General features: G+C 26.4%; 1 protein-coding gene across 3 annotated transcripts in view; it reads right to left on the minus strand.

Annotated features, from left to right (window-relative positions):
* LOC111036384 (cytosolic purine 5'-nucleotidase) overlaps positions 1-18,952 on the minus strand; it is a 39,337-nt gene extending 20,385 nt beyond the window's left edge. The window contains exon 1 of one of the 3 annotated variants that reach the window (XM_022318399.1): positions 18,594-18,952. In XM_022318399.1, the coding sequence (XP_022174091.1) occupies positions 18,594-18,700 (107 nt within the window). In that variant the 5' untranslated portion in view covers positions 18,701-18,952. Of the gene's footprint in view, positions 1-9,733; positions 10,577-18,593 lie in introns of those variants that run through there. The other 2 variants (XM_022318398.1, XM_022318400.1) reach the window with 2 other exon arrangements.
* Positions 18,953-21,625: the final 2,673 nt, after the last annotated feature.

The following is a 21,625-nucleotide window of genomic DNA, read 5'->3' on the forward strand; positions in this document are numbered from 1 at the left end:
TTTGTATACATATATATATATTATATTGTATTGTATGGGATCCTCAAACTGCTGATGCCTGTTATCAACTCGAACGTGTTCAGCGTAAATTCTTGTGCTATATGAAGCATAAATTGAATGTTAACTGCCCCCCTCGGCCCTCATGATTATACTCCTCTACTCCGTCTCATGAACTTATCTTCCTTAGCTGACCGTCGCCGCTCGCATGCTCTTGCTTTTCTTAATAAAATCTTATCGGGATCTGTTGACTCCCCTTCACTCCTTGCTCTAATTAACTTTAAAGTTCCTGTTAAGTGCACCCGCAACACACATACTTTTTTTATTCCGCATTGTCCTACAAATTATTTACAAAACGAGCCAATAAACCGTATGTTGAAATTAGCCAATGAGGACCCGTCATTTCTTCCATAGTATTATACTATTATCTTTTATTTTGTTTTTAAATAACTCATGAAAGCTGTACCAATGTACCACACTTAAAATTAGTATGTAATTTTTGTCAACATTACACCATACATATCTGTATCATGGGCTCACGCCCGTTTATAATTAATAAATAAATAAATAAATATATTATATATATATATTATGTTTATTATTAATTAATATTTTAGATGTGTAAGAATGTGAGATCCTACTATGTCTCCCACTATATTTTAAGTCAAAATTTACCATCGTTTGCTCCCTCCCAAAACAACGATCTAACTGGAATAACTCAATATTTTATTCTCGTAACAACAATATTATTATGCGAATAAGTTAGGGCTATTACCTATAATAGGTACTCATAAAATATGTGCTACACCTACATAATACATGGTGTCGTTATCATTTCGTTGTACAATAACGCTATTAAAAATCAATAATACAAATATAGGAATGTACCAATACGCATAAAATATTAATTATAAAGTTCCGTAACAGTATTATATAATCTCAGACCGTACAGTAATAACATCACGTTTCTACGACGTGACGCTGGAATAATCAATGTTGTAATGTAGCATATAGGCACACGCGATAATTTTCTTTTTCGTTGTAGTCGTAACTCGTAGAAAACTCCCAGGAACTATACATTATTACAGTCTACGTCTTTAGCGGTGGCGCTAAAGGTGCTTATAGTATAGCGCTCCACGACCCCGACCTATAACTAAAATCTACCCCCAAGGCCTCAAATCATACATAGTTTTCTTGTCCCATACATGATGCATAACATATATATTATAATAAAATGCACACCGTAATATACGATTTAAAACAAACCCGTTTCGGACGAAATAAAAATATCGAACAAATAATTATCATAATTATTATGAACACGAATAAACGATAATTAATAAAAATAATATATTTCTTCGATAATATTATACAATAAAATTGTCAATTATATTAAACAAGTCCTTGGGATTTATTGAGTCTTGACATTCTATAAACGTGATTTTAGACAGGACTCGACTATTTTTAGACTATCTATAGATATGTGTTGTTGTTTTTATTTGTTTTAATGAAGTGCGGAATTATTGTTTATTTGTAAATTTTAAATGAAAAAACATTTTAAATGGTGAAGTGATTATATAATCTCAACTAAACTCAAAAAGTAACGCAACTAGTTTATTTTTATTTGTTTACATATGAATTTGGATAAGATGACATTTATTCATTTCACAGCGGTTTTATTATATATGTAGGTTGTATGTGGCAAATTTTGGTCAAAAAGTACTCACTTACTAGGTATTAACATATATATTAATATATTTATTAATATACATTTGAGTTATACTGTATTTATTTCGGAAAAAACGAAATAATTTTTAAAAAAACTCCGTTTCTTCTTTTCTTTAAAACACTTCCCCCCTCACCACAATATACAACTCTACAACTGCCTCGGTCACACAATATGCGTTGGGTGCTTAAGTCGTACGTAATCATATACTTTATATACGTACATAATACAACAAATGTCATAGCTTTTAATTATAATGTTTTGTTTAGCGATTCGACTTATTACGCAATCTTTCGAATACGCGGATTCTTAACCTTGAGACTATAACAGGACCGTGGAGAAGGCGGTGTCAACATGTGCAAGGTGATTTATCGAGCATATTCTAATTGCTCGCCCACATTTTCGCCTTTAATAATACATTCATTCAAAATCTGATTTTTAGAGTTTTAAGTAACCAAAACTTAAAAAGCATATTTTCAAATAATTTCGGTTGTATGCCGTTTAAAAATTGTCCCGATGTCTCGATATAAACTTCTTTTTTATAACCTTTTTAACTGCAAATTAATAAACACATTATTTTAGATTTTGAGAGGGGCAATTTATGTTTTGATTTTACAATGATGTGTTTTTTGTGTGTGTGTCCGTCATCACCTTTGGTATGGTAAAAATGCTTCGATTTTCTACTCAAACATTTTTTCCGGTAGAAAAGTGAATTTATAGTTGGTACTTAGGGAGGTCAAAAGTAAAAAATTCCCAATAGTTTTCCTAAACGTCGAGAAAAACAAAAAGGATGAAAAAATACATGACATTTTCACCGAATGTTTATATTAGAATTTTGTATTTGCCATAAAATGTTAAAGAATGTTGACTCTTTTTGAGCTATTTATGAGCATGAGAAAATTTCGACTTTTATTAGTTTTTTTAAAATTATTTTCGATAAAAATTCTTCAAAAAATTTGTGTACATTTAGAAAAAAGTTGAGGGTAAAGCCATAATATTTTTTTATAAGAGTTTGAAGTAAGAATTTTGACAAAACTCGTCAAAACCACGAAAATTCAAAAAATTATTCGGAGTAAGAAATTCAAAAATTATTTTCTATCTATATCTAAGATTTGAAAATTCAATACAAGATTTCCCATAAGTTTTCCTGTCTTTACCAAAAAAAAAAGTAGTGGAAAATCAAATTTATTTTTTGCGACATTGGATTTTGGAAATTCACCCGTAAATTAACGAATTCTCATAGAACGATCTTCTGATTTTGATGTAATTAAAAAACGAATGAGAACGTAAATACTTGAAATTTTCACCATATGTTTATTGTATCATTTTTTAAACATAATAAAATGTTACAAATATTTTGACTCCCTTTGAGCTATTTATAGATACTTTCAATTTTATTTAGTTTTTTTCTATAAATGTTAAATTTGATGTAAGATTATTAGTAGGTATAAGGTTAATTATCTTTAGAGAACAAAGTTAAACAACTCAGATGCTACTTATTGTAGAATTTCGATGCATCCACATTTAAAAAAAAATTATATGCTTAATAATTCATAGCATAAAAAGAGTAATTCAAGTTTAAAAAAAATATGTTTGTACCACCACATTCTACTACATAAATGTTATGAAATACCTGGAAATATATTCCTTATGTACACTGCTTACATACAAATTTGAACTTAAAAAATGCATTATGCAAGGATAAAAAGGGAGCATTTTTAGTAAATGTTAACCTATTGTGGGGGGGGGGGTGAGGATCGTATATTATGCTAGTTCCGTTCTAATGAACTTTTTAAGTACAAGTTTTGTTCCAAGAAAAAAGTACACAGCAGATACCAAACTGATTCCATCCGTACTAGTGTACTTCATTTATATATAATATAATTTAAAGTACAATAAAATCTTAATTTCAAATATGTATTAAATTATAATGCAACTGCAGTTGTTTTTTTCAATTTTTTTCTTATATGAAAATGTTTATAAAACTCGTCATCGACAACTATTTTTAAAAATATATCAATACCGCCAGCTCTTAGTCTGTTTGACTATAGGAAGGAAGATATGGTCACCTAAACAATAAAAATACACAACTCTTAAAAAAATCGTCCAAATGGTGTGTATCAAAATTCGTTTACACGATTTACAGTTTTTAAGTCTATTCACCTTGAACTGACTTCGACCGCCTATATGATAATACATATTATAGGTTTCCCACGTTCGCGGGGTCTGGCACTCTTAGTTGTGGGTACGTCCTAATAATCTGTGCCCCAATATGAGTATCTGTGAGTATGTCCTAATAATCTGTATCCCAATATGAGTATCTGTGGGTGACCGGCGCCCGGTCGTATGTCACGATAAGCCAAGAAAAAATACGATTCAATGATCGGATGTAGATCAGTTATCAGTTATTGAAAGTAAGGACAAAATTGTACAACAATGGGCGTGATTTTGAAGATACTACAAATTTATTTATTTTTTGACGTTGGAATGAGAACGAAATAAAGATTTATTTATAGCCAACGTAGACGGACTGTAGTCCGTCAATCGTCATACAAAATATTTACTCTCCCCCACCATCAAATGATTGTTTCATGATATTATGTACATTGTACACCTATACAAATATATTTTTAATTTATTTCAGAATTGTCTTCACACAAGAACGCGACTGTTTTTTGGTAGGTACGCCAAATAATTATACCTACAATTTAACTTTTATTATGAGTTATGCTAATGACCAATTACATATAAATATAATAAGGGTCCACTTTAATTTACAGTATTATAGAATGTTAAAATATTATTCTTATTATAATATTATTATTTAGAGCATATTAGTCACCTATTGCAATAAATGTAGCTTAATCGAGTTATAATCACAGAACAAATATAATTAAATCTGATTATTAAGGGAATAAATTGACCAAAGATCAGCAAAACTCATTTAATAGTTTATCACTCCATACATATTAATAGAAAATTGGTCATAGAAAGAAATGTCAATACCGATAAATGATGATACCTAAACGAAATCTCTTGAAATACATCAGACATTTTAAAATATTATATATATTATAATCATCACCGAGAAAAAATTATGCATTTATTTATTACCAAAATAAAATAATACAAAATTTGAAAATTTGGCAAACCATAACAATGGCTATATAAATATTATAGATAATAATACCCTCCTATGTATACCTTATATGTACGGATAATGTCAACGTAAAAAAAAACCTCGAACATGAACTTGACAATTGTAACTGACTGAATACATATATGGCCTTATGTATGTATTCAGAAGAAGTTATATAACAAACGCAAACAATCTAATACATAATAATACTGACAGTATTTTTAGTACCAACGTCGTTGTTTATGTATATAATACCAGGAAACTACATACGACTTTAAGAGTATACTGAAGTATAACACTATAACCTACCTTAGTATACGCCGAGAACAAGTACACGATTCTATAAGTATGTATATTTGGCGTCACATAACTTTCATGAAACAGTATTTTTTTCTTTGTCAATCTAATAATTTTAAAATGGTCGTTTTTGCTTTTATATTTTCATAATGACGAAAGTGCTATTTCTATACGTGGCAATACATACATTTTAGGACACATATGAAACTAGATATTACTCAGCCTTAAAAAAAAATAATAAATCTGAAATTGTTGGATGCCTATACTGCCTAAACTACCTTATTGAAATAAAAAATTTGTTAAAAACCATATTAAAATTATTATAAGAACCTATTTTTCGTTATTTAGGCGTATATCTACTAAAACGCGTAGATAAATTGTTATATCCCAAAAACCTAAATTTTAAGAACAGTAAAAAATTATGTTTAAATTCCATCGATGACAAGATAAAAATATTGATGGTGAAAAAAGAAATAGTTGAAACGGAAGTTAATTTGTATAAACTTTGTGTTATTTTAAAATCTAGAAACCCAATAAGTATTTCGAAAAACACGTCACACACTCACACTCTCACGTATATATTAATTAATACATATATGATGAATATTTTCTACAAAATCAAAAATATCGAAAACTGTTTACTAATAACTGAAAAATTCTAAAGAAAAATGCATGGCCTATATTGTCTTATGGATCGAGTTAAACGTAAAGGTATATTTTAATTTTATACTTTACTGATACAAGTATTATAAATTTTATATATTTATCAGAATAGTTATTTAACTTGTGATAAATGATCAGGTTCTAGAGAGTGAATACCTTAGATTCTGAGCAAGGCTATAAATGTGGTTATAAAGACCACAAATACCAATGTGTTTTTTTGAATGTCAGAAGATACTTTTTATAGGAAACATTTTCAATATTGGTCTAGGTTTTTGCTTTCTGCTTATAAATTTGATATAGGGATCAGGGAATTTTTGACTTTGAAGTCAAAAGTAAAAACTCACAGTACCTAATTTTTAAAATAGTAGGAATAACTAAAAAATATTCTGAAAAAACATGAGTATTTACGTATAGTAACATTTAGGAAAAAACCGCCAATAGCAATACTGCAGTTTTCGATAAAATCGAATTTGTTATTTTTCTGTACTTCAAAAATTAAAAGTCTATTCATTTATAATTAATTTATATTAATATTTTCTGAACATGATAAAACATTTTGGATTTTTTGAGCTTTTATTGCTATTTTAAATGGTTAACTTTTTTTCTACAAATGTTGATAAACATTTTTTCAGCTCAAAATAGCTTAAAATTTAACTCAAGGTTTCTCATAACTCATAAGTTGATTATTTGTTATAACAATATAAAAATATCGAAAACACATCTAATAACTATTTAAATATCTATGTTTTAAAATATCTTTAGAAATAGAAACCCGTTTATAGTCAAACTCTTAAATTGATGCAATAATTTGATCAATGAATTCAAATTTGACACACCCATTAGAATGACCTTTACTCAATTACTATATACGATTACGTGGTGACGTTAAAAGTCCAAACAGTTTTAAATCCACAAAAAGTAATATTTTTACTGTAAAATAAAATAGGTAACTCAAACAACCTATCATTGCAAAAGTATTCGTAGTTTTTAAGTCGTTAGTGCATCACCATGTAAAGGTACTAGGTAAATGATATATATATGAGGTACTCTCGAAACATATAATGCGAAAGAGCGACTTCCCCGAAATTTCATCTTTAAGCCTACTATTGGAAGTGTCTATTTACTCCAAAAATTTTAATTTTGAATTAAACTACAGTTTGATCAATATGTTTTGCTTAAACTTTGAGTCTGAACTATTCGTGTCAATGTATGTTTAGATAATAATAATATGTAATTAACATTTTAAAGAAATTATTTAACAACTATAGACAGGTTTAATTATTCATATACTAAAAATACACGCTTACCTACCTACCAACCTATATTTATATGTTAGCGTTAATGTATGAAATTCCGTAATTCTATAGAATAACTAGTTATTTAATAAAATAACGTATTACATACATTACCGCTAACAGACACTCAAAAATAACTTTGATTCTATTTATAATGTATTCATTTCACATCGAAATGTAAGTCTTCATATATTTATCAAATGGGTATACATTCTGAACGTAATAAATAACTAAATTAAAAATCAAACTATTTAGGTACCTATTACCTATAACCTATGATAACAGATTAAAATATCAATTGAAGTAAATACAATTAGATTCGGCATACCTCGGTACTATCTTTATTAACATTAATATTTGAGCGGATTGAAAATGAAATGATGAATATTAACAGTTGCAACCGTTTAAAACTGATTTATCAAAAAAATTTTACTAAGAAAAACGTTTCTAGACACAGACATGTCAAACAAATTATCATTCACACATAACAATCAGTGTATTATACTGGGAAAATATAATATCAAAATGAATTGAGAAATTTACTATCAACCTCGGAGGTAGAATATTATCTATCATTGGTTATATTTGTTCACAATCATATTTTAGAGCGTGATATACGTGTTTTAAATAGGCTCAGATTCAGTCAAATTTAAATCCTACAATATAAACCTGTAATCATAAACACATACTGGAAATATAAGTTTAATTAATTAACAGGAATACAATTTCTTAATGAAATATTGGAGATTTTGCAGTTAATGCTTGCTCGACTTGTTAGTTGCATTTCTGTAAGGTATACCGTTTTTAAAAAGGTATAGATTCAATAAATAATAAGTTTAAAAAACATTAAGCTACCTACCGTTTTTAGTTATTGAAAGAGTAATTTAAATTGTTTTTTTTTTTATTAACATTAAACACATCCAATTGAAATTTTGAACGAATGATTCAATTATATATTTATATCGTTAAGTTTGAAGGTTTTGAATATTTGTTACACAACTTTAAATTAATATTAAATATACGTATACTAATTAAATTACAATTTACATTTAGATATAAGATAGTTATCGTTGGTACTATCAAAATTATATACTTATCAAAATTATTATTCCATTTATAAATTCCAAGAAAGATAAATTTATCGACCATTCACATATACATATCTCAATTAAAACATTACCAGACTATTAAGATAACATAAAAAGACAAATCATAATTAATCAATAAGTATAGGTACTACACAATTTAAATTAGTATATATTAGTCAAATTGTATTCAAATTAATAAAGCTCATTTTGAATATTATAGGTAGGCAGTAAAAAATTAACATTGCAAGTACGAGTATTTAAAATAATCTTTTATACTCAGCATCTTTTACTATATACTTTCATTATGCTCCTTGTAAAGTTGAAAGCGTTATTTAATTAACATTTATTTTGTGTTAAAGGGTGAATTAAAATTAAGTATAAGTATTGTTTAAATTATACATTGATAAGATACTAATAAGACATTGTGTTGAACAATCAATAATTACTATAATTATTAGGATCAATGAAAAGATTATGATCATAAGTTATATCAATAGTTGTATAAAATATTAAAATATATCTAGAATCGGGGTCTATAAAAATATTTATCGGGGAAAAATACAATTATTACATTCAAGATAGTTGATTTTTTTACATAAATCGAAACTATTTCCAATGTTAATTTGGGGAGACAAAATTAGGGTATTATATTGATCTGAAAACCTTTTAAGCAAATTACAAGCAATACCACTCAAATCACGTAGTTCAGGTTATCTAATCAATCGGTACCCTTTAGGTCAGTCTCTAACAAAGGTTTGCATTTAATTCCACGTAATTGTGCAGATTGTTATAATATACATTTAAAAAAAAACTAATAAAGTTATGAACTAACAGATGCGTAAATTAAAAACAATACTAACACTAATTTTAAAAAAACGTCACATGAAACGACCACTTCGGACACAGAATAACAATTTATGACCTTTTCTCGCTTTAAATAATTTAATTCACTAATAGTCCGACGGTCTATAAATATTTAAACATTAAATGATTGACAAGAATAATAAACACAAAAATCACAACTCACGAACTTTCATATTATTATAAAACCAACAATAATAATATACTGAACTACCCGTGAATCGGGAACGTTCAATTTCAAAATAAACAATCCTGACCTAAAATAATAATATTTTAAATTATGGATCGTAATTATACACAAAATGAAGGGTATATTGTATTCATAAGTATAACACAGTGTTACTAAATCGTATACACGTATAATTTACCAGGACGGCAGGACGTAAATAATTTGCTTTAAATTTTGAAAAACTATGTAACAATGTTAAATATTAAGATACACAAAATAAAGGAAACAACTAACAAGAAAATTAAACAACAGTTAATTTAAGCAATAAGTTATACACCTACAAGTTCATAATTATAAGTACGTTTTTGGATAATGTTAATCGCTCAGTTATACACATTATAATCATACTGTATACTAATTATAATAATGTTTATTATTACGACATACTATATTATAATTTTGCACAATCAGAGCAAAAATATATTTTTTTTTATTTACCTGTGAGAGTTTTCCCTCGCGTTACTTCTGTGTTTTTCTGTATTAAAAAAACACATCAGTTCGCAATCGGACAAATGACACCTAGCCAGGTTTGGTATCACCACCGGAAAAGCGAGTTCCTCCTCCCTCGCGAGTGTGGATTTCAGAGGCATCGTCGTGCAGTGAAAAGTGCAATCAAAAAATTTTAAAAAACGTGACTTGCCGCGGTGGTATTATAAAAATGATAAAAAATATAACGTTACAAGAACTTGTACAGGATTTTTATCCTTCAGCGTTCGTCGACAAAATAATAATATTATACAAATAAAAAAAAATTTATTTTAAATTAAAATTTTTTTTTAATACCTAAGTTATACACAAATTATTAAACTATCAATACCTATTGCATTTACTGGATATCATATTTTATACGTATTTTTACAAAGACAGTGATCGACACTAAGACAAATGAAACTCTGAATGTACCTACCGCCAATACGAAAACGCGCACGCTATAATACTGCAATAGGTAGTACAAAGTGTAAATTAACACGTCTAGCAATAACACTGATTAATGGTAGGTTAGTGAATGGTTTTGAAATGACGACCGGTTTTGTCCACACCATTTGTTTACGTTTATGAATTCTCAACATTGTATAAGTGCGTTAACGTGCGAATTAAAAGTGACACGATATTATGACGTACTGATAAACCGAAACAGAGGCCCGAATTCAATGATGAACGTAGCAAATAACGGCCGCCCACAATTATTATTTGGTACAACAATTATAGCCTAGAGTAGTTGATTAAATATATACATATTATAATCACTAGTCTGGCTTCTCGAGTAACAGCGGTAGTGATGGTAGTATAGCGGGTGAACTCTGAACCGCGTGCACAGATAGACGGATCACAAACGGATAGATGGAAAAAATAGGTTTTTTCTCCTCCTTAGCGCCTCGTACTCCTTCCTCCACCTCCTTCTTCTTATTTTCGTTTCCCTCAATCAGTAGCGCCGTACGAATAATAATCACGTGAATTATCATATTCTCGGAGATAATTGGCGATTTAAAGAATTAAACCGACCATAGTATGAGAGGAATGGGGAATGATTACCAAATGCGGTCCATCATTACCTACTTTTTTTCCATACGGCAACGAAAACTTTTATAAAATCATTCAGTATTCAGTAACATTGTAACACTATATGCGATGTACGAAAAATATAACATATTTATTGTGATATCATATTTTATGTAGTAAAACTATAGCATAAACAAAACGATTAAGCTATAAGTTTTTATTTTTCTTCAATAATACATATGATCGTAGAACATAGTACAATTATTAATTTATTACGACTCGTGCATAATATAACAGCCAACTAGTTCAAAAACAATTAAATATGTATTGTCAAAATATACAACTTTGTACTCGATCAAATGGTATGATAATAGCTAAAATAATTATGGATCTTGTTTTTCAATAGATAATAATAAAATAATAAGTAAGTTAATAATTTATATTATTTTATTGCATTTTAATTGGATATCGAAACCAAATCAAAATTAAACATAATATTTCTTTAGTGTTCATTTCTAAAATGTACTCAAGGTTTACGTATTTCATTATAATGTGAGGTAGGTACACCATGCATATTCAATATTTTAATCCCACAAAAGTATAAAACAATACATTAAGTCCGTCGTATGTCAAAATGTATGGGAGTTAAGTACCCTGTTTATATAATTATTTATAAAAACCACGCAAAAATAATCTTACGACTGAATAAATAATTTATTTGGAATTGTGAAAATCTAAAAACAAACCTGTAGGTAACAACTAGTTTATCAAGTTGCAAAATTAACGTGCGGCAAGACGCAAGTTATGTATGTACTTGTAATTTATTTTATAGTGAAAGTAATACAAATAAATTAAGATTTAATTGAACTTAAAATTTGTTTTATTTATGAATTTTTATCATGAATGTATGCAAAATAATTTTCAAACATAAATAATATACATATGTTGTACATTACATAAAATTTATTCGTTTTCCAAGGTTTTAAAAATAAGAAAATTATGTTTCAACAGACATTAATAATCTCATATAATTAATACATACAGTGGACTTTCAACATCATACTCCACACAAACTTTTAAAGTTGAATTAACAATAATATTGTTTAACTGAAATTTTATAAGATATTAATAGTAAGTACCTATATCGTATATGTATATGTTTTATTGAACATTTAGCAGGGCTGAAAACGTTTTCAAAAAAAAAAAAATCATAAACAAAAGTAAACTATACCACAATTATAGTATATTACTATTATAGTATTCATAATTATAAAGTTAAAAATTATTCTTGCAATACATAAGTATTTTATTGAATTGTATGTTAATCATCTGAGATCAGGATCATTTTTATTTTTTACTCTAGAACTAGTGCTTTACATTAAGTACCTACTATTGCACTTTTAAAATGTAATGGCATTAGGTATGATTTTTAATTTTCATATAAATAATAATTAAGTATTATAATTTAAATTTAAATATTAAGGATAGTTTATTTTAACCTTTGAGTTAAAAACAAAAGCAAAAAAAAAATTAACAAAAAACGTTATTTGGAAACGATACAGTAAAATAACATTTTTAATCAAAACATTTCCCATCCTAGAAATTAAGGCATTTCTGTTTTTGCTATTAGGTATTCATAATTGCATATCCCAAAAATATCAATACATAAATAATTTATTTTAAATTGCAACTATGTATTACAGTGGTGTTTACAGTTAGTTGTTTGAATAATAAATACATGCATTACACACTACACAGTGGCTAATAACATTATAGATATGATGTATACCCAACTATAATATATTGTATATATAAATATTATAACATTCGATTGATTTAATAACATGTTTTTTGTACTATCAACCTTTAAAGACTATTTAAGTAATTGAGAGCTTCATTTGTTTAAATATGATAATTACATAAATATTATTATACCATACATGGCATTATATAAATTCACATCATATTTTTGATTAATCTTTACTCTTTATTGCCATTGCAATTGTATTAATTATTAATTATTATTAATATCAAGTATGAAAAAGAGTAGCGCTCATTGGTATGGTATACAGTATGATATATTCTATACAATTTCCCTAAATGAAGTGAATTTATGAAATTTTGATGAAAGGGCATTCATCTCATAATTAAGCTGAGCACTTATGAAAAATACAAATACTAACACATTTTGATAACTTTTAATGAAAGTAGCCAATTTTAAAAGCTTGAAAATGTAAATATTGCATTCAAATTCTGAACTAAAGTAAAAGAACAGTACATTATTAATATTTTTTTGTCTGAAAAAAATTTAAATTATTTTTAAATTATTATTAGATAGTTTCAAAATTATCTCTCAAAAGAGTACGTGTTACATTGTTGGTCTATAATAAGTATTACAGATAATTTATTGTTGTATTCATATTATAGATATTTTCAAAAATGTTTTCAATGTATATCAAAAGCCCACATCAATGATAAAATAAATAACCTCTTTCCTTCTAAAGAATAAAAATCAATAACTGAGTGTCACACCAAATTATTTGTTAATAACATAACACTATTTACATTTAAATTGCACCATACATTCCTTCTTTTGTCTGATTCAACACACTTTAAATCAAGTTTAAACTTTAGTACCTATGTACATACCAATTATTGTGAGATATTATAGGTCATATTGAGTTAAAAAATAAATTAAAAATAGAAAACAAATACAATTAATGTGTCATATAACTCATATTTAAATTTAAATCTTTTAATATATTATTTATTTGAAACAATTATCAGACAACACAAATACAATTTATTAGGATAGTAAACAATATTTACAATGATAAGTATTGGGCATACATTTTGAATAGCAAATTTTAAACAGTCATGCAATATTCTACATACTGTGTTAAGAATAAAGAATTATATTAGTTTTATAATATTTAGAGGGGCCTTAATAACTTTATATAGAAACAAATAATTATGTAAATAAATATAACAAAGATTTAAGATATTCAGTTACAAATAATAGAGTTGTACGTCATAAAACTAAATGATCAATTATTTAGTGTTAATTAATACAATAGGTATATTTAATTCTAAAATATCTACTTTAAAGTAATAAAATATAAAAATACCTACCTACACAAAATAGAACATAATTTAAGTTATTACTACTTACTAAAAATATAATAAGGATTTTGAAAAATATTAAAATTAATTGATTTTATAAGCAATGGGTCAAAAAATTACTCTATTGACAGTATAAATGTATTTAATTTTCAACAGTAAAAACAATTTTTTTAAAAACTTTTAAAATAGATAATTTTTGAAGGTTAAAACATAAATCTACAAGATTGGGCGTTATGCCAGTCTCGTATTATGCATCTAATATACTTAATTAAATTTTTAATAATTACAAATATTCTATTGTTACTGAATTTAAAATTGAATTTATATTCTGAGTAATATTTTTGGTATATACCCCATGGATACATGCAATTTTCACCCAATATTAATATTACCATCTTCTATACCCTATCAAATCTTTTTGAGCAATTTATAGGCATGAGAAATTTTTCGAATTTTATCTTTTTTTTTTTGGTTCTTGTATAGCTTGTTATCAAGCGTAAATATAATAGAAAACAATCAAAGAATGGAGATATAATTCAAAATGTAGATGACAATATATCAAGTGATACTGACAACATCAATGTTTATTCAACTCAAAAAAATTACAGTACCTACTCGCATTCAAGGGCACGGATTCTTTGGTATGTGTTGTAAAAATGTTGATGGGGTTCTAGAACAACGATTTTTTTAAGTACAAAAAGGAGATATGACAACTTACTACCAATAATACAAAATTAAATAGAACTAGAAACAATTATTTATTCAGATAAATGGCTTTTATAATACATTAAAATACATAGGTTATCAACTTTTAACCGTCAATCATTCCAAGTTTTTTGTTGATCCTAAGGTAGGCACACAAACACAAAAAATCTAGTGTATATGGAGACATGTCAAAACTAAATACGGAATTTCAATACAAGGAGCAAAAGATTTGTTGGATCAACAATTAAAAGAAGAAAGGTGAAGGTCTATTAATACACACACAACTTATTAGACGTTTTCTGGGATGATGTAAAAATAATATATAATGACGTATAACAATATTATAAAATACTTGACAACAATAATCATCACGCATCAGCAAAACACTCAGTAAGTTATACTTTGATTAAATTTTAATTAATCAGTTGTAATAAATATATATTAATCAATAATCAGTAGGTAAAATAGGTATATACTCGAAAAGTTTATTTGGTAGGTAGCTTACTACACCAACGAAGTCAAGGTAGGTAGCACATTGCACAAGTACCTTTTTTTCATTAGGTATTGTCGATAAAAAAATAATTATTTCATCAAAAAAACTTGAAAATTTAATACAAGATTCCTCATAAGTTGTGAGTATTAGTATAACTTTAAAAAAAAATTGAGTGTAAATTCACAGTAATTTTATATGAGAATCTGAAGTTAAAATGTTGACTATGTTTGACCAAATCAATACAATTTGCAAATTATTTTATATTAAAATAATTATAAAATATTTAATTTTTATGTCTAAGGATAAAAAAAACAAGGTTTCTCATATTAAGTAATTAAAACAGTAACCAAAAAACCTAAAAGATATACTGTATTATTAATAGTAAAACAAATCACTTTAATAGCATTAACATATCAAAAAATATACTTGGTAATATAGGCTATATAGGAAAAGTTTTTTTTTTTTGTAAACAGTGATATTATATTATTATCATTTAATTCAAATTTAACACATCAATTATAGTGACTTACTTGACACCTATTGTACAGCAGAGAAGTACCCACTTGCCCATTATTTTTTTAGATTTAAGTTAATCTACATTTATGAAATTAAAAATGTATGTACCTATTGCTAGAAATAACAAACTATATAATCTTTAAGTGTCTACTTGAGAATATAACTGAAATACATGTTGATTAATTATAAGCATTAATAATCTATCCATGAACATGATAACATAAAGAAAATATAAGTACCTAGGTACATTGCACACTTGTACCAGCAAAAGCTTAAATATTTACGTTTCATGTTTAAAAATATTAAAATGTACAACAATTGATTTAACACTGAATGTCCCACAATTTATTACAAGGTTGTCGAACGGAAAACATAATGCAAACTTGAAATTATATCATATGCAAAACTAAAATATATAGTCAACTATTGTAGACACGTGTATGCAAACTGTCTAGGAAAGGAATTAATAAGCCCCCAAGCCACCACTATTTACTCCAATGTTTTGACCCAATTACCTCTAGTCTCTAGACTTTAATAACATTAACTGTCAATTTATCAAATCACTGTCAATATTTCATTAATTTTAATTATCTACAACTTAACACGGATTCATTAAAAATTATTGACTTTAATAGGTAGACACTTAATTGTAATTTTAAAATTAAAATGTTATGAGTCAGTGTAAACCAATTTAAAACATTCAAATCATAAAAAATAATAATTAATTATTACATTTAGATAATATAGTAAACTATACAACAAATACATTATAACAAGGTATAAAAATGATAATGGTTAAAAATTTCAGAAATTTCTGATGTTATCTTCTGAGATATTAATCTTTTTATAATGCTATCAAAGTTACATAATATTGTGAACAACTTTGATACCTACATTTCTTAATGTGGTATAAAACTAACCCCATTTTATAAAAAATAAATTAAATTGTCATGGTACTCAGGTGAATAAAAATATAAGTGTACCAAAGTTACCCCATTTATGTACATATAGAAGTATATACCATACAGTTTTAATAATGGTTTTGGTTTTTGTAATACTAGATAGTTGTTTTTTATACTGAATTTTAAATATTGCCGTTCTAGACATACACAATGATCTCTTTTCATCGGTAAATAATGAATTCTATTCTAAGAATAATATTATTTTTTTATAGATTATATGTTTAAAAAAAGTTAGTTAAATTTATAAAAATTACAAATTTGATAATAGAAAGTGGTATCTAACTTTGTGTTGTATTATAATACTATTATATTGTTAAAAAATCTTATTATAAATTGACCAGATTACTTTTATAAAACAAGAATATTGGTGATTATATTTTTAAAAAAACTTTAATAACCAAAGTTTAATGTACTTTGAATTATATCATATTTAATAAAAAAAACCTTAAAATATTATAATATTTATTATAAATAGTTAGTAAGTATTCAAAAGTTTTTACTTGTGGTTATTAAACTTATTAATAGCTCCATAAACTAGACATTAATTAATATCTGCATTCATTCGTAAATCATAATAAACTTAGTTACTTTATATAATATTATAAATTTTATATTAGTCAACTTACCATTATATTTTATTTTATTTCTTAATGTTATAATTGTAAAACTTGTTTTAAATTGAATAAATGCTCATTTTTACAGAAAAATAATAATAGAAGAAAAACTAAAGAATTGTTTACCTAGGGGCTAGGATTGCCTATATTTTAAATACATATATTACATTTTCAATCATATAGGAATATATAACGAAGTATAATACATTTCATTTGGGAATTTAAATCTATTACTAAATAAATACATTTTTATTAGAAACATATTTTAGTATTACAAATTTCACCTAAATTGTACTATAAAAATAATAATTCATATAATATTTCTAATCATGTCTAAATGATAAGTTCAAGTAAGCAGAATTGAGGGATAGGATTATGAAAAATAAAACTAATACTTCTAAAAGAAAAAAAAAAATTTATTACTACGCAATAAGTATATTATTTTACTATATTTAAATACAATAGAATTTTAACAAGTCAATCTCTTGACAATTTAAAATAAAAAATTCTGTTTAAATCTACTATATGTTTAACTAATAAATAAATGTTATTCATTTTTCATGTCTCAGAATTCTTGTTAGCTTGATTTTTTTTATACCCTTAGTGAAACCTAAGGATATTTGAAACAATCAATTATATTTCATTGACACCAGATAGTATTAATTAAAAATGAATAACATATTAATAAAAAACAAATAAGATAATTTTAATGAAAAATCAAATTAGTTGTTATTTATTTTACAGTGTTTAATATTTTTGTCAATAAATCCCTTATAACTATGTTAGGTACATTAAATTTATTTTACAAATCTGTACAATGTATATCTGAATAGTAATACATATCTTCAAATGTAAAGGTAACTATAAAAGTATTTATTCAATATTTACTTCATTCCCATGATAGTCATTAAGATGTTTTATGTTTTAAAAATACTGACCTACTTCAAATATTCCTTGAATATGATGCCCATGAATATACACAGTTATTAAAATTAAAATGCATTAAGTTAATAGTTCCTATTTAATAAAATTTATGGAAAGTCACCTACTAAAATAAATTATAAAAAGTACATACTTGCCTTAAATAGACACATTTATTTTTATTTTTATTAAAAATGTATGAGTCATTATTTCTAACATAATATAATGTAGACAATCAAAACATAATATTAATTAATTATTACCAAATACCTAAAAAGTATCTTAGCATTACCTAATGTATAATGCTACAGTAAACATTTATTTATTTTAACGAAACTGCAGTAATGGAGGGTAAAATAGGATATATCAAAACAACAACATAATTTTCATAAATATTATTACATAGGTAATACACAAATCAAAGTTGTAACAGTCATATAATTTTTCTAATTTATTAAACATACCTATGAGCTGTTTTCCGGTAATACTTTTTTGTAGGGTTTATAAGAATATTAGTGATGCTGGCGCCCACTGTGGAAAAACCGCTGGAACTTTCTGATGTGCTATCCATGACTACAAAAATGTTGCAAAAACGAAAAAAATAAAATAAAACAAGAGTTAATACTCGGCGGTTGAAACTTAATCACTCCCAATCGAATAGCCGCAATTAGACTGTGTAACTTTTGTTTCGTGTGTATTGCGTTCTACTCGATCGACAACGAATTAAAATGCCGTAGGTACCGTTGAAATTGTCACAAGGAGTAATGAATAATGATGGTAGAATGGAATTTGTTTTTTGTTTTTATGTTATACTTTGCGACCAATAATCGTTTCAGTGATAACAGCTACAAATGATAACGGTTCGTCGGGGAAATTGTCAACGATGGGCGTGGTCGAAAGATTCATCGCTTGATAAATCTGTATATTATATACATAATAATGCATAGGCGCATAGCACACAATATATTATAATTATTATTACCCATAGCCCATATTATAATATTAAAATATAGTAGTAATAATACAACCATTAAGTGGCACGATAACGATACGCTCAAATTGCGACGCACTGACGTGATGCATAATATACATGCGAACATACGCAATACGCCATACATAATATATTTTGACGTAGATATGTTGTACATTTACAAGGCTGAGCATTAACAAGTTTTAAGTTAAAATTATAAGATACCCACTTTTAACTAAGTTCCATAACGAACTTCATTTTTTTTTTTAAGTGCAACGTCTAACTTAGGTTCATATGCGAAATTAGTTTTTTTATCATATTTTACTTTAAAATATAAATTATCAATGCATGTGCTGATGGTACAATTCTAGCCCCTCAGAAAAATGTCCCTAGTTGTGGCAATGCTATAAAAATGCTATGATAAAATGCTATGAAAAATATGTTTTTTATGCTTAATAATGTGCAGTTAGGTACCCAATTACTTTAATCAGTGTAATAATTAATATTATAGTTGAGTTTTAAATGTTATCCTCGATATTTTATAAGCCACAATATATTTAATATGCATTAATTGTTTTGTACAAATTTATATAATTATCACAAACATTATTTATAAATTATTATAATGCTGCAAAATGTTATGATGTGCTTAAATATAATGTTATAATAGTTTAAATATTAAATGGAAGACTGTCGATGTCGAAGTATTCGACGTACTATTTCTAGATTAAAATAACCAACGTTATAATGAAACGTATATGCATATAAAATATAATGACAACTTAACATGCCTACATTTCCATAGAAAATTACAATCTCACCAATAACACATTAATTTTAAATCTCTCAACAATAATATTACCAGAATACCAGATAACCCAGTTCGACGCTTAAATAAAGACTTTGGTCCTGTGATCTTTTAAATAATTATACCTAAATAATTGATAACTTGTTAGTAGGCCAGTAGGGTGCTCAATCATTGCAGTCCATTGAATATTATGGGCGATATAATGGCCTTCATTTTTGTTATTTTTCTGACTATTACTCTTGCACATAAGTAGGTATTGTTTTTTCTATACATTTTTATTTAAGTGTATGCTTTTACAATAGGTTAAAGTGTCCTTATTGTACTTTGGTGGTATAAAGATTGTAAATAACAATCACATTTAAATTTGGTAAGTTAAGCTTTTTATTTTTATTTAACTTCTCAAATTTAGAAGTTTAAAAAAAGAGGAGTAACTTCTAGCTTCTAACTTATCTCACATTTTTCTATATTTACTTAACTTAACGTGTTAAAAATAGCTAACTTGCAAATCTTGTTATATATTTACTATTTTGGTGCAAGGTAAGTAGGTATGTCGTGTGTCCTATAGCTGGGTATAGGCAAGGTCGTCCGCAGGGGGGCAAGTAGGGGCAGTTGCCCCTTTGGCTTTTTCTGGGTCAATTATCATAATCAATATAAAAAAAATGCATTTTGCCACAAAATTCTAAATAATGCACTAAAAAATTAACCAATTTTTTTATTTTTAGTAATTTTGATATCAATTCTAACATAAATTTAGTATTAAAGATATAGGTACTCAATAAACATTTTAAAGGATTTTAAAAAAGGTTTACTGACAGAACTGATCGTTTTGGACTTCTTTAATCTAGAAAAACAATTATTTCCGTACATATTTTTTTTTTTTTAATAGGTTTAGATCAAATATATATTTGCCTGTACATAGGTAGGTAGTTGTAGTTGGTTAAATGTACATACAAATAGAGTAAAAGCAAGTAAAAATCTCAAAACACAATTTTTAATACAAAAAAATTTGGATTCAAAAACTTCGAAAATGAAACTTATTTCAATTCAGAAGTGTATGAAAACAAATACAAATCTTATCAAAATCCTAGCCTTCATCGTTATAATATGCTGTATAAAACATTTTTACATATAATTCATTAATAATGTTTGTATTCTCTACCTATTATATGGAGGAAACATGTCACAAAAAATACTTTATCACTAAACAGAAAGTGCAACAAAAAATTGAAAAATTAAAATCCATCTGACTAAAATCTTACGGTTACGAAAGTCGATCATTTCTATAAATACCACTTTTTGTTTAGTGACTGCTGCAGTCCCCTATTTATACGTATACCTAAATAGATTTGCGTCTAGACATTTACTAAATAAGAATATATGTTTTATACAAATAAAATATGTATATAGTTACAGTGTAGACGTGTAGTCTCCCGTTTATACATATAGACAATTTACAATGGACATTAGATTAAGTTAATTCGGAAGTTAAGATCACATTAACGCCTTTTCAATTTGCTTTAGGATAATACACTGTACACATTAATTATATATTTTACATAAATGTATAAATGTATAATTGATAAAATCGAATTGACTCTTGTGAGCATTAAGTGGACGCCAGTACGCCACACCCACATGCGTTGCTCCGTCTTACAAATGTAGAACATAACAAAAACTGTTTTCCACTTGTAAGAACCACTGAAGCTGTAGTCCAAGAT

The sequence above is a fragment of the Myzus persicae genome, unplaced genomic scaffold (genome assembly GCF_001856785.1).
Source record: "Myzus persicae strain clone G006 unplaced genomic scaffold, MPER_G0061.0, whole genome shotgun sequence".
In the NCBI taxonomy this organism is placed as follows: domain Eukaryota; kingdom Metazoa; phylum Arthropoda; class Insecta; order Hemiptera; family Aphididae; genus Myzus; species Myzus persicae.